The sequence below is a fragment of the Thermobia domestica genome, chromosome 11 (assembly GCF_964235325.1).
Source record: "Thermobia domestica chromosome 11, izTheDome1.hap1.1, whole genome shotgun sequence".
Classification (NCBI taxonomy): Eukaryota; Metazoa; Arthropoda; class Insecta; order Zygentoma; family Lepismatidae; genus Thermobia; species Thermobia domestica.
In genome coordinates this window covers 94043611-94058246 of record NC_137464.1, presented here as the reverse complement: position 1 = coordinate 94058246, position 14636 = coordinate 94043611, and the positions used below count along the sequence as shown (strand labels likewise).

The 14636-nt window shown below is 36.0% G+C and overlaps 1 protein-coding gene across 2 annotated transcripts in view; it reads left to right on the top strand.

Moving 5' to 3' along the window:
- Window positions 1-14636, top strand: part of LOC145664294 (maltase 2-like) — a 164668-nt gene that overhangs the window by 79393 nt on the left and 70639 nt on the right. For both annotated transcript variants that reach the window (XM_081730833.1, XM_081730832.1), the window contains 2 exons: window positions 1862-2041; window positions 3466-3626. In XM_081730833.1, the coding sequence (XP_081586959.1) occupies window positions 1862-2041; window positions 3466-3626 (341 nt within the window). The remainder of the gene's footprint in view (window positions 1-1861; window positions 2042-3465; window positions 3627-14636) is intronic.

Genomic DNA, 14636 nt, shown 5'->3' with positions numbered 1-14636 from the left:
TTTTACTAAAATGGGCCCTAGACTCATTTTTGTTTTATTTACCTTTTGTGTGCTGTCTTGTTTATGTAATGTACCTATTTATGTAATGTAGTAAACCTGTTTGATGCTCCATTTATAATTTCATGTTTGTATCGTAGGCTATATGGAGTAAAAAATTTTGTCTTAAAATGTGCCCCGTCGAACGGCGGGGAACTTTCCTGGGAGAGGCAGTTGCCAGATCCCCCCACAAGTTACGGCCCTGAATGTAACAAACTGGGAGGAAATAACATGTGTCACCAAATTTAGTCTCAAACCTTTTTTCTATTCCCTACATAATAATAATAACAATAATAACATTTACATATATTTGATTTTGAGTTTACAGCCGCTTTCAGCAGCGAGGTTATATGAGAAGTGAACCTACAGCTTAACGTAAGTCCCGAACCACATGAGCTCCCTCCGGGAATCGATCTGGACCTCCCAGGCTAAAGACGCGTATAATAATAATAATAATAATAATAATAATAATAATAATAATAATAAGAAGAAGAAGAAGAAGAAGAAGAAGAAGAACTGCGTTCTGGTAGTGATGGAGGAGGTCTTATGGCTGATAGTGATTTTCTGGACACTAGAACTCCGGATTTATGTTCAGGTTTACGAAAATCTTACGGATAGATGCAAGAAGTGATTTGCACTAAGGAGGAATCACACTGGGACATATAGAAAAGGTTTTGCACCTGTGTACCTTCTCATTTTTAGATAAATTAGAAAGTTGTCCATCACCTGCGTGTAATACCAGTACATATACTATAAAAGTGTACGGCAAATATAAATAAAAATTACAAAATGAAAAAAGTAAGAGCATCGAGTGGGATTCGAACCAGGTTCAAAAGTACTAAATTCGCACAGAAAGCAAGAACTAAGCACACATGGCTTCGAAATAACTATGAAGTTTCATTCCCATTTTATGGATAGAGAACGAATTTCTTAACCATTCCCCCTTCCTTTTTTTTTTTTTTTTTTTTTTTTTTTTTAGTTATGTAGCCCTATTGCATTCATGGGATCGAAAACACAATAATTATAACTATGCTAAATAACTATAGACTCCCAATTGCTCATTCAGAGAATTTTTGAAGTTCACTTTATCGCAATAGTTTTATTCCGTAGATATAAGCTACGGGCTACATAACTTTTGAATTATTCGCTTCTCCAACTATTTTGAGGCTTTAATGTGTTGCAGCTTATCATGAGTTACGGATAATATATAATGTAACATTTGTTGTACACTTCTCCAAAATGCCCGATATACAAACTAGATAATCAAATATTATTATATTTGAAGTACAATCAAATATCACGACATTAATTATTAGTTTTAATTAACGAATTGGGCTAAAAATTAAATCTTGATCTTGAAAGATTAACTATGAACTTCATGCGTTCTCTACCTTTCTAAAGTAATAAATGCTGGAATTGGTTTCAAGGCTGTTTCTGAGTGAATACTTTCTTCAAAATATTAAAAATTTAGGAAGATTTTCGAAACATTCGAGTCGAGTAGAAATTTTTACGAGCAATCTCGTCTCGACTCGAAAATTCGAATCGAGAAATAAGTTTGTCTCGACTCGTCTAAAGTTTTACAAAGTATGTCTCGGCTCGAATTCGAGTCGAGTCTAGTCGAGATTCGAGACATGTCTCGAATCGTGCGCATCCCTAGCCACTAAGATTGATTTATCTCTTATTGTTACATATAAGAACATACAACGAATAGGTTACACATGCAGAATTCAGTGTGATAAATAATTTTTCTTACTTGTAGTTGTTCTATTTATTTATTTATTTATTTATTTTATTTTATTTTATTTTATTTTATTTTATTTTTTAGGTATTCGCTCCAAATTGGACTATTTTACAGAATTAGGTGTAAATACAGTATGGCTATCGCCCATATACAAATCCCCTATGATAGACTTTGGGTATGACATTGAAGACTTCAAGAATGTGGATGAAACCTTTGGAACCATGGAAGACTTCAAACAACTACTTAGTGACATGAAAGCTAGAGGTGAGTTCTTGATAATAACAACATTAATGTTTTACATAGCATTAGAATAGGGTAACGAAAGAATCAACATCATAAGCTTATATTTCTGCTACACAGTGCGCGATCAACTGAGTACATGATGTGTTTCGACTATCCCTACTCATTTTATAATCTCAGACCGAGTTGAATTAACATACCATTTCCTTACGTCAGAAGTGTTGCTCATAAACATATCGAATTTAGATGTATTGAGTGTTTACTGATGTATGTTTGTTTGTTTCTACGACAGGTATATGTGCATGTTTTAGAATTCCCTAATACTAGCGAAACTAATTGTATAAAGAAAATTGGGGTACGGGAATCGTTTTACCGGTACCAGAGGAATCTAATACATTATTTAGATAGAGCGCGTACTACCTCCTGTCTAATTCCTTGAAGCACTTGCAATAATAACATAGTTTTCAACCCAGGGAGTTTTAAACATTTGTCATTCTTGGCGATTTATGCAAAGGTAACCAAGAAAGTTCTGTCGCTTTTTCCATGTACTAAGTTTTTTCTGCATGTACTTCTAAACGATATCACACTGATAAACACAATATATGATGATGCGATGAATATATATAGTTTCATATTGTTATTTTCTAATCACAGTAAATGCATTCTCAATTTTGACACCCAAAGGCTCAATAATTTTTAGATAACCTGATACATAAAAACACTGGTGTATTCCTTTATCTGGGCTCCCTTCCCGAGCAGGTTGGATATGCATCCACGGTCCCAGTGATTCGGTCATCTGTAGAGATACACATCGATTCTTGATCTTCAGATGTATGCCAGAAAGTAAAATGAATTATGTGCTTAAAACCCTGCTCTGCAATATGGAAAATCTGTGTGGCGTAATGTGGGCCCTGTACAGTATACTACTTCAAGCTCATTTCCAAACGTGATCAATGGATGGGACGATGGCTAAGTAGTAGAGTGCTTATCTCTAGTGTATATGGTTCCTGGTTCGATCCTCGTACAAGTTAGTTTGTGGTGGATAACATATCCATAGATTTTCTTGGGATACTCCCATTTCCTCCCACATTTTCATTCTACCAATTCTTCCAGCATCATGCAGTTGCTTTAATCATCGTATCCTATAGCCTAACGAGCATAATCATGAGACGTTACATAGAAATACATTTCTGGAATGAATTTAATTTCATTTCCAAACATGCTTCAGTAACCACCCAATGTTTTCGTGATTTCCTTTCAGTCCGCTCCCCCTTCGCAATGTGAGGTTTCAGGGAGGTGTAAATTACGTCATTGTATATACAGTTACTTGTTGCAATTTTACCTACGGATACTGCCTTCAGAAGAAAACTTTTTTTTTTTTTTTTACTGTGTGTATGTTTATTGTCTTTGTTATTAAGTACTATAGTGGTCTCTTTGTGGTCTTACAGATTTAAAGCTAGTTATGGACTTCGTTCCAAATCACTCCAGTGACAAGCATATTTGGTTCCAGAAGTCAATCAATCGCATAGAGCCTTACACAGATTACTATGTCTGGCTTCCTTCTAAAGGGGTGGACGAAAGTGGAAAACCTATTCCTCCTAACAATTGGGTAAGTTCTATTAGTAGAATTTATTGACTGTAAAATGTTATATGCAAAATGTTTAATGAAGTGGTTGTATGTAATACCGATATTTGAGCAACTGCAGTGGTTCCGATGGACAATAAGGGGAATTTATTATCTCACGCTTAGACAAATTTTAACTGTTAATATATCTATTCGCTTTTATGTGTTACGTATTTCGTATATGAGAACTGAGAATATGTAACTAACCCACTTCGCTCCTCTTCGCTCTGGTGTTATGAATGACCGACTCACTTCGTATCAAGTTTCGTAGTAATATCTTACACATATATTTAAATCATACATGCAAAAAATAAATTAGTGCTTGGACATTTTTAAGAAACTACTTTTATCTGACGGTAATAAGGCATAAAAATCTTTAATATAAACAATTTGGAATGTTTTGCAAATACTGTCTCGATTCTGTAAATGCTTTAGAGATCTTGGTAGCACAGTGGTTGATCGCTCATGACTGTTGCAAGGTATCCGTGTCGTTCTTCTGTTCTTTTCCATATACCACTCCATCAATTCTTTCGTAAGTCATTAATTTTCATCGGTCATAGACTCCTTTAACATACTATACACAACATAATCGAGAAATGTGAAACTGAAATTTTCATTTCCAAATACTCGACTGAATTCTCGGAATCGGAAACTAACCATCATTTATAAAAAATATAATTTCGATTATATATATATATATATATATATATATATATATATATATATATATATATATATATATATATATAATAATTTAGTTTTACTCGTATTAGAAACTGAAAAATAGATCAGAACGTACCGTACGTAGTACTTCTAAGAAGTCCGGTTCGTTTCAGGTTGTGTGTGCAGCCAGGAATGTAATCAGACGTTTTTAAACACCAAAATTAGCAACAGATGGACAAAATGGAAAAAAGCGGCAGAAGTATTGTGTAACTATAGGGTACCAATATGCCTTAAGGGTCTTCACTACAGCGAAATTAAACTACCGCTAATTTTAGAGCTTTTCTGTAATATCTTCAAAACAAATAAAAATATTCGAAAAGCAGAAACGTAGTGAACTAGACAATACGATTTTGCATGTGATACCTTTACCACAATTCACCCATCCGCTTTTGGTATCACTCTATTTACAGAACCCGCAAAAAATGCTAAATCTTTCTACAGTTGCAAATCGAAAGCAGATAGATTAGTTGTGGTAATGGTATCACATGCAAAATCATATTATCTAGTTCACTACTTTTCTGCTTTTCGAGTATTTTTATTTGTTTGGAAGATATTAAAGAAAAACTCTAAAATTAGCGGCAGTTTAATTTCGCTGTAGTGAAGACCCTTAAACGAAAAGTTTACAAAACACCAGCGGCGGATCTAGCCCGGGACCGGGGGACCTGGAGTCTCCGTTTTTTGAGTGAAAAATTTAAGCTATTTATATAAAGCTGTATTATTTATAGACCCTATTTATGTTTTATAGTAAACTCATGCTATACCTATCATAGTCTATGTTCTGGCTGGTCCCCCCAGTTTTTTACTTTCTAGATCCGCCACTAGTGAGGCCTATCATATTATACGGAGCGCAATGTTAGATGGCGAGGAAGAGAGAGAAACAGAATTTGCATGTTGCGGAGATGCGGAGGATGTGTGGAATGACGTGGAAGGATAAAATTAAGAAGTGATCGAGGAACGTTAAAAGTGAGTCAAATAATAGGAAAAACAGCAAGAAAGTAGACTTGGATGGTTTGGACATGTAAGAAGAAGAGTTTCGGAGTACATAAAGTGGATGCTATAGAATTGAATGGGGTAACGAGGACGAGGGCCGACGAAAAAAGTGGGGATTTTGTGTCAAGAATCATATAGTGCAGAGTGATGGCTCAGTGGATATGACACAAGATAAGAAGCAGTTGGAAAACAGTGATCTGAAAAGCCGACCCCAACTGGTAAAAAGATTTAAAAGAAAGCAGGATCATACTGCGTATGTCCACCCAGGGCCGTGCCGTGGAAAATCAGCGCCCGGGAAGAGAGTATATGACGGCGCCCCCATACATATATTCCAAGGAATTTTTCCTATCTTTTTTCCTTTTTTCTCCCGATTTTTCGCCCCCCTTACTTCGGCGCCCGGGGCCGTCGTCCCGTTCCTCCCCCACGGCACGGCCCTGTATCCACCTAATATCTTTATTGTCCAACGTATACTCACCTTAAATTTACGAAAGGACGAACGCATACACTTTAGTTTTGAAAATGTTCGAGCATATACCTATAAAAAAATTTTAATATTACATCACTGTGTGCAGCGTTTATATTTACATCTAAAGCCTTAATGTGGATTAGATAATACAGGAAGTTAATGCTTTTTCAGGTGAGCACGTATTCTAAGTAAGAGTGGTGCATCAATATCGTGCGAACTGTATGAGATAAAGGAAAGTCTACAGTGAGAAGAATTATTTCAAGAAGACAAAGCCATTTGAGTAATTAACACCAATTTAAAGCGTGTGGATTTTTGATTGGTTTGCCCTGACTTTAACATTTCTTTCCAGCAATGTGACTTTGTCGTACCGGCAATCGAACTCTGGTATCCCACAGACAAGGGCGTCCTGTAGGGGGGGCAAGGGGGCGCTCGCCCCCCTCTAGAGGAAAGTGTACTTCGGAAGATTGAAAACTTAATAGAATTTTCAGAATAGTTAACTCGAAATTTGAAACAATATTTGAAATGTTTAAATGTCCGGTTTTCGCTTCAAAAAAACAAAAAAAGTTATTGTCTTAATTTGCTGAATTTTTCCTTATGTGCAAATGATGATTTTTATGATCATTATGCAGGAGGGTTCATCAACCTGGGGTCGCAAGAGAGTTTTATGGAGGTCGCAAAGATAAGGGGAAGAGGTAAATATAGTTAGAAGCTAATATCGGAAAATATTTATAAATATTATTTTGAATTGTGTTCTGATAGGTATATTTTTTTTATATATTTTTATACATATTGTTAAAAACAATAAATAATAGGTCTAGTAAACATTTTCAACATTTTCAACTAATTTAACGTAGAGGTACAATATGAAACTAATCAGAACACTGCACATTGAAATACCAGAAAAATATAAATGCAACAAAACTTGCATATTGAAATACAATTAAAATTGAAAGCTAATGAGATACCTGAGCATGGTGTAATTTCACTAGTGCAGCAATGTCCGGTTCAGTTTTTGGAACGCACCAAGTCATTTTCAACTGAGAAGCGGTTTCTTGTATTTGTTTTAATGCTTACCATGGAACAAATACCACTCCGACCAGGGGTGCCCACAAGGGGGGGCTATGACGCAAACTGCGTCATTGAAATATTTGGGGGGGGGTAAAAATCTATATAAATATGTTTGATGGGGGGTAAAATTAATCGAAAAGAAGATTTTTTCATGGAAGAACACCTACGGATAGACAATTGGGGGGGGGTGCGTCATGGATATAAGGGGGGGTGGGCACCACTGACTCCGACTAATGGTATTCTTTTTGAAACGGTATGATGGATCGGATTCGATATTTGTAATAAGAATGAACTGACCAAATTTGGTTTTAATCCATTCGCTTTTAGGGAAGTTTCTTTATCCACTACATATAAGAAATGGATTCTACTATTATAGAAATAGATGGATATCGTGAGATCCCCACAATAGGTGTATTAAAAATCCCATACAAGCTTATTACAAACCAGGAATTATAAGGGAGTCGCTGGCAAGAGGATTTGATAAAAAGGAGGTCGTCATAGGAATTAGGTTGAGAACCACTGACCTAATTCATTAGACGTAATATGAAATGTGTAACATTATATTTCCTATGTATTCTTGTGTATATTAGGCCATGAACTTAGGAGCATATTATCAGAACACGTAACTTGCGCGTATTCCAATGATCGTTGGAATGCCATAGGCTATCTTGTATTCAATTTATTGGTCTTTATCTTCAAACCAGTACTCGGATCTTTACTTTGCATGATATACAGTATATATAGGTGTTCCTAATAGTATCAAGGAATCACATAAGTTCAAGGTCACAGTTGCTACAAGCATCGCTCGTTTTACCATAAAAATGTGGATCATTATATCCAGTTACACTGAAGTTACTATGTCCTGAAAAACTGAAGTTACACAACGAATATTAACTTGCGTATGCAAAGATTAATCTACAGATAATGATAAATAAAAATATCATATTTTCAGTCTATAACATAAGGTACTCAATGTTCGACTTAATTAGGATTTTAGGTTATCTTACTTCACTGACAAGAGAGTCAATATTTCTACACGAAGATGGCAAAACATACGTCACTGTTTGTTTTTTTACTTTCATCTCCGGTCACGCTCAGATCTATACACTGGCAAAAGTTCACAAATGCTTATTAAAAGTTCCCTATTTGGCAGTAGGTATTACGTTGTTACGACCGAGCTGAAAATATTTTTAATGTAATTTAAAATCTTTTAATTTGCTCCTCTAAAATTGTGGTAGCCTCATATAGCTTTTGTGGCTCCGTATAGCGTAGTCGCTAATACATTAGCCGCTGGTTCAGGGTGCGATTCCCGGTGCGGACACTCGGTTGAAAAAGTGTAAAAGCTCTTTCAGGCCAGCCATCAGGAGTGAGGTTTGCCTCACTCTCACTAGGCGGATGCCGGGATAATAGCCTACCTCATATAATGGTCCCAGGCTGCCTCATTCCTTTCTTCCTCCCAAATTCCCTGGGAATGTAATCGCCGAGGGACGTCATCCGTGACGGGCTAACATGACCATAGGTGCCGAAAACCCAAAAATCTAATTTCTAATCGTATGGATTTCATTTTATCCTTCCATTTGTCTCTTCGCATATGTAAAAGTTTTTCCAACAAGATTTTCAACTAATATTCTATTAACCTGGCACGTTGTGCACGTAATTAGTTGATTTAATATCCACAACACGTTAGTTCACTGATGAGAGAGAAATGTTGCATTTGGCATTTGTAATGTTTTCCATTTAAGTCCCCTCATTCGTTATTTCTTTCGTATTTTATCTTTAAAAAATCCTTCCTCCTCCTACAATTCCTGTTTTTCTTTCGTGGATGTTTTAAACAGACTAACTTTCACATCCATAATGTGTAGGTGTTTTTATAGACTCACTGGATTTGAAAGCGTCATTGATGGATGCTAAATTGTGAGTCCTACCAACATGCAACAAATCACATAAGCGTGCAGTCGTTTAACGCCGAACAATTAACTACTGCATTAGCATCGAGAAGCTCTTTCAGTTCTTCCGTGTTCCCAAAATGCCATTTTGGCAATCTTCATCTCGAATGTTATGTATAATCAGTGACGAATGCAGATTTTCCTCAAGGGGAAGGAGGTTCAAACTTCAAGTTTGTCATTTCAGATTTTTGTTTACATAATCTTAACATGATAAATGTTTTTTTTATTATTTCTCAAGGGAGGGTTAGGAGCCGGAAAGACCCCTTTGCGTACGCCATTGTATATAATCGTATCATGATCTTTTTTTTTTTTCTTTTAGCATGCATTTTTATTTTAGCATCTGCTACAATGAGAAAGTACAAAATACCGAATTTGGAGAGCTTGTGGAAGAAGAAATGGAGCATCTGTGATCAATTCTTGCCAAATTATTTGCCCAGATATTGATTTTATTTTAAAGGCAAAGTGAAAGGGTTATAAATCAAAAGTATATACTGAAAAAGCTTTAAATATGTGTGGCGTAAAAGAGAAAATTTGTATGGTTTGGAGCATTTCAAATTAAAATCTTTCATGTTGTAGTTTCGGAAACACCAACAAGAACTTTCGAACGTCAGTGGAGTGTAATTCAAGATATGGCGTTCAATTTAAGTATATTGTCAATTTTCAAAATTTAAGAAACGATTCAGAAACTATTTAATGTTCATATCATGATGTGACTCTTCTGGTAAAATATATGACGCTTTCAGATTTGAAAGGAACTTTGTAAGCTTCCTGTACAATGGACAGAATTTATATCTTTTTAATTTCTTTGATATCAGTCAAGTTGATATGCTTTTTACATTATAGTAATACAAGAATCCCGCCATTAACTTTTTTCGCTAACTTCTTTCGTGGTGGTGGATCTATTCCTAAATGTTCAAAACTCAAAGTGCACAAATAGAAATAATAATAATAATAATAATAATAATAATAATAATAATAATAATAATAATAATAATAATAATAATAATAATAATAAATTCTGTCTTCATTTTGCTTGATTGCAAATTATATGCCGTGTGTTTTTAATAAAACATCTGATAAATGAGGAACAGTTGAAGATAAAATGACTAAATGGAGCGTTCTTCTTGCCCCACAGAACTCTGTGGTGGACCCTGGAGGTTACTCAAAAATTTTAGATGGGGAGGTTATCCACAAGATTAACTCTGTTCTACAAAAGTTTTGTTTCCCTTTATCTTTACAATGATGTAGATGCATGTCATACTATTTAAAATTATAGAGAGACAGCACAGGGTGCCAGTATGAAAAGTACTGTGGATCAAACAGAATTCTTCATCCTATGCGACCTTTGCCATTTCACTCTCTACCTTTTTGTATCATCAATTTACAAAGTATCCAGCCGATTACGATTCACGGGGCTCAGTGGTACAGCGCCTGCCTCTGGTGCGTGGGGTCCCTGCTTCGATCTCCGGCCAAGTAATTTTGTGGTGGACAACATCGTGTTCGTGGGTTTTCTAGGAGTACTCTCGTTTCCCCAATTCTTCCTTCATCATTCACTTACCTTAATTTCATCGTCTCTCTTAACCTACAGAGCATAAACGTGGGACGTTAAACTGAAATATTTAATTTCCTTTTATTTCGATTGCGATTTATAAGAATTTTGGCGTTTTTTCCGTAACACCTGGAATGAACACAATGTCATTCTATATATCATTTTATGTTTACTCCGTGCCGATCAAAACATGCAACTCCTCTCATCCACTGGAAACAAATGTAGGGTCTACTATCTCCTCACTATACACAGAGATTTGCAGGGATCAATAAAGTAACAATTCACGAATTCTTTCTGTTAATAAACGATATGTGCTTCCAGTTAAACAAAAACACCGTTAAATAGGTTCCTTTTTTTTTGTATCAGATAATCTATGGAAATTCTATATGACCAGTAGATACGGTGGCTCAGTGATAGAGCGCTCATCTCTGGCACTAAAGGACCCTGGTTCAATCTCAGGGCAAGCGAGTTTTGTGGTGGACAACAGTGTATCCGTGAGTTTTCTCGGGTTCTCCCATTTTGTCCAATTGTCCCCCATTTTCATTTGTCCAATTCTCTCATAATCATTCTTTCATTCATTATTCCTCAGCCTAAATGACGTCATCGTGGGACAATAAAGATTTCGTTTTTTTTTTTCTTTAATGTTGCCTATTAGAAACTTTTGAGAATGTAAGAATACCCAGGCCATCCATATCCCTGTTAAAAAAAAAAAAAAAACTTTTATTAAGACAACTAATGACGATGCTAGAGGGTGCCAAGTGAGAGTCCCCTCTATTGCCTCCTCCTCCCCAACGGCACCGATCTTGGGGGCCGGGCCCCCCAATGCCCATGTGGGCCTCATGTATTTTTATGAATATGTATTTTTATTGTTATATGTATGTTTATGGCTATACGATGTTTGTCATAATTTGAATTAAATTTGTCTTAAAATACTCATATATGCCTTCTTAGACCCTTGTCTCCAATCAAATACACATCTGAATACAGGGCCTTTTTTTAACCTCCCCGGCGTCCTAGGCACTTCAAATTATTACTTCCCCACTATTTCCAGAGCACATCCGTGATGGTTACAAACAATCGCTGATAATTGCTGCTAAATAAGCAAGTTACAAGATAATCCCATGCATGTACAGGAGATTGCAATTCATTGGGCATGCTTTTAATAATAATACGTTGAACTTATCTTTCATCTTTCTTTCATCATGTTGATGTTCAGTTTATCATATTGAGTGACAAGCTAGTTTTAAATGAACGGAAGTTGCATTTATAGGTTTCTCGTAATTTATTATAATTAAAAAGTGCACAAGGAATCATTTCCACAGTCTCGGCTTTTGTCTGCTAATAGCAGAAAACACGTATTTTTTCCAATATTAGTACAGTTAATAGTTTAATTTTCAGGCCCCACAGTTATCCTTAGACAACTGTCCCTAAGTATTCTTATTTATCAAGTATTATAAATCTCTATTTTCAATTAACAAAAGTAAAATTATAGTATACGTATCATGTTTACATTAGCCGCCAAGATCTAGTTTGTTTGTAACCAGGTAACTCAACCGCAACGGAAATGACATTTTCTGCACCAGCGTAATTTTAATTTTTTCTCTTTTTTCGCCCTCCAATTTTTGCGCCGTAAGCACGTGCCTAAGCGGAAGAGCGGCCCTTTCTGAATGAACCCCCTCCCCAAAGTTACAGAGAAATCGGCGCCCTTGCTTCTCCCATAAGACATGTTGTATTATAATGTAGGTCAAAAATATAAAAATAATATTTTCGGCGTACTAGAAAATAGCTGTCCTCTCAAAAAAAGTCTCTTCCCCTCCGCTTGCCTCCAACCCCAAGAAATTATAGGTAGTGCCGTCAGTGATGCCAACTCAAATTGAAACAAGATTATAAATTAATCGATAAATTAATAATTATAATAATTTCAAATTCGAGTGCATTGTTCTGTTAAACACATCTTTTTTTCTTTTCCAATCAGTGATAATATTTTCAAAATGTGAAATGAAGCATACATGATTGTTCAATTGTGATCAGAGGCGGACTGGGAGTACAAGGGTCCACCCGGAGAATTATGCTTAAGGGCCTTGATGAATACTGATTTGGTCTGGGGTCTGGAGTTCATTGTTATTGCTTTGCCACTAAAGCACACACACACAAAAGTTTCATCTTGTTTCTACTTTTTCTTAGCTGCTTCTTTTTATTTTTTCTGCGAGAGGAGGGGTCGATTTTTCGAGTAGCTTGGAGGCCTCCACGCGTATTAATCCGGCACTGGCAGTAGGTAACATCTTTCCCTTGTTATTTCTATTGAGGTATATTGCTTTGTCACTGACATCCCACAATTTCAAATAAATGAATGAAAGATATAAATATAAAGCTTACTTCTACTGCTTGAGAAGTTTGTAGAAGTAGTGGTTTTCGCTACTTTGGATCACTTCCAACTGCAACAAGTACATTATTCTCTGCTTCTTTACGTTTCTGATATCCGGATTTTTCTTTCTTTCGATTTTGTGTTTAATCGGTACTTTTTCTCAATTCCATCACTTTCAGATTTTAAAGAAAACCAAATTCGCCAAACGAAACAGTTCTACGCACATATCCTTCTTCAGTTTTGGCGTCACAAATATACAGCTATTTGCGTACTGTACGTTCTAACCGTTAGCAATGGTTCTCAAACGTAGACGAATTGTACTGAAACTGAACTAGAATAGAATACTCCGAATAGTGTTTACTTAGCTATAATCGAGTTTATTTTTAACACTTTTCAATTCTACCCTATAAAAGAAAAAGTTCGGGTTACAACTATGAGTGCGGTTCTTTCTATCTACTCGAGGTTTTAGATGGTAAAGAAAACAATCGGGTTGCAACTTAGTAAAAAAGTGTGATGTTATCATTGTAAAATTTATTTTCTAGGGATTGGAAAGGATGAGACTATGCTTTATTGCTATAGCACGGCCAACAAGAGATGGTCTCTGACGTTTCTTATCACATGCGGTGGGACATTGCAGCCCCTACTTTGATACCAGTGTTACCAACCACGATCACTCTGTCTTATACCATTAAGTAAATTGCCACTACAGTTGCACCGAAAAAAAACTTGACACGCGAGTAGTAGCAATGTCACTGCGAGCTGTCAGAGACGTTCTCTTACTGGACGCACTATAATCGCTGTGAAATTAAGTGCTAAGAAAATACCAGAAAGCTCATCATTAATCGGGTTTCAAATTACAACAATGATTAATTTTAATATCTTTCCGTGGCCTGCTTGCTTCGGGGGCTCCTTCGTATTAAATACCTATATGACCTGTGTAATTCGAATTATTCCACATAACACACGCATAAATACAATTCAAATTATATTTTTGGTCCAGTTTTACTATACAAATCCACAGATTGTAAAGTGTACGGAAAAACTTCCGGAAGTCTTTAATTTGCCTATTTTATGTCGAGAACAAAACCCAACGAACCCCTGCGGGGCTTCTAACCTGTTCCTACTCCTACTGCAAGGTGACCAGACGTAACGTTTTAGCCGGGACAGTCCTTTTTTTTTTTACCGTTGTCCCGTTTTTATATGATTCTCAAACGGGACGCCCAAATGTCCCGTTTTTAAGCACAAATGACCCAGATGTCCCGTAATTATTATTCAAAATATAAATGGTCAATGTAAATTCTACACTCTTTCGTACCAGCACTCATTGGGATGGTTCAGCTGTGTTCTGTGCTTGAACTGGAAAATGAGTTGGAATTCTGAGTGTTCAAGTAGTTAAAAGTATTGTTGGGTTGTACTTAAGTTAGAAACGGCGTGTTATCATTCTTACTTGTATATTTTGTAAATTGAAAACACTGCTGAGTCCCAAAATGCAATGTGGAAGTCAGATATATATATATATATATATATATATATATATATATATATATATATATATATATATATATATATATATATATATATAATAAGCACATACCCCCCCCCCCCCCGTCGCCGATTCGTATGCGTCCCGTTTTTGAAAGTAAAAGTTCTGGTCACCTTGTCCTACTGCTACTTCTACTCCTCCTCCTACTTATGCTATGGATCCGTATAGTAAAACTGCACGATATTTTTTTAATGTTATTATTAATAGCGTAAGATCGCGTGCCCCCAACTCCTCACAATATTCGCAACTTGGCCCCCGTCAATATTCATGCACTGTTGTTAGGTATACCGAACCCCATCTTGCTATCCCCTTTCCTCTTTATAGACTCGAACTTAAAAAAAAAAA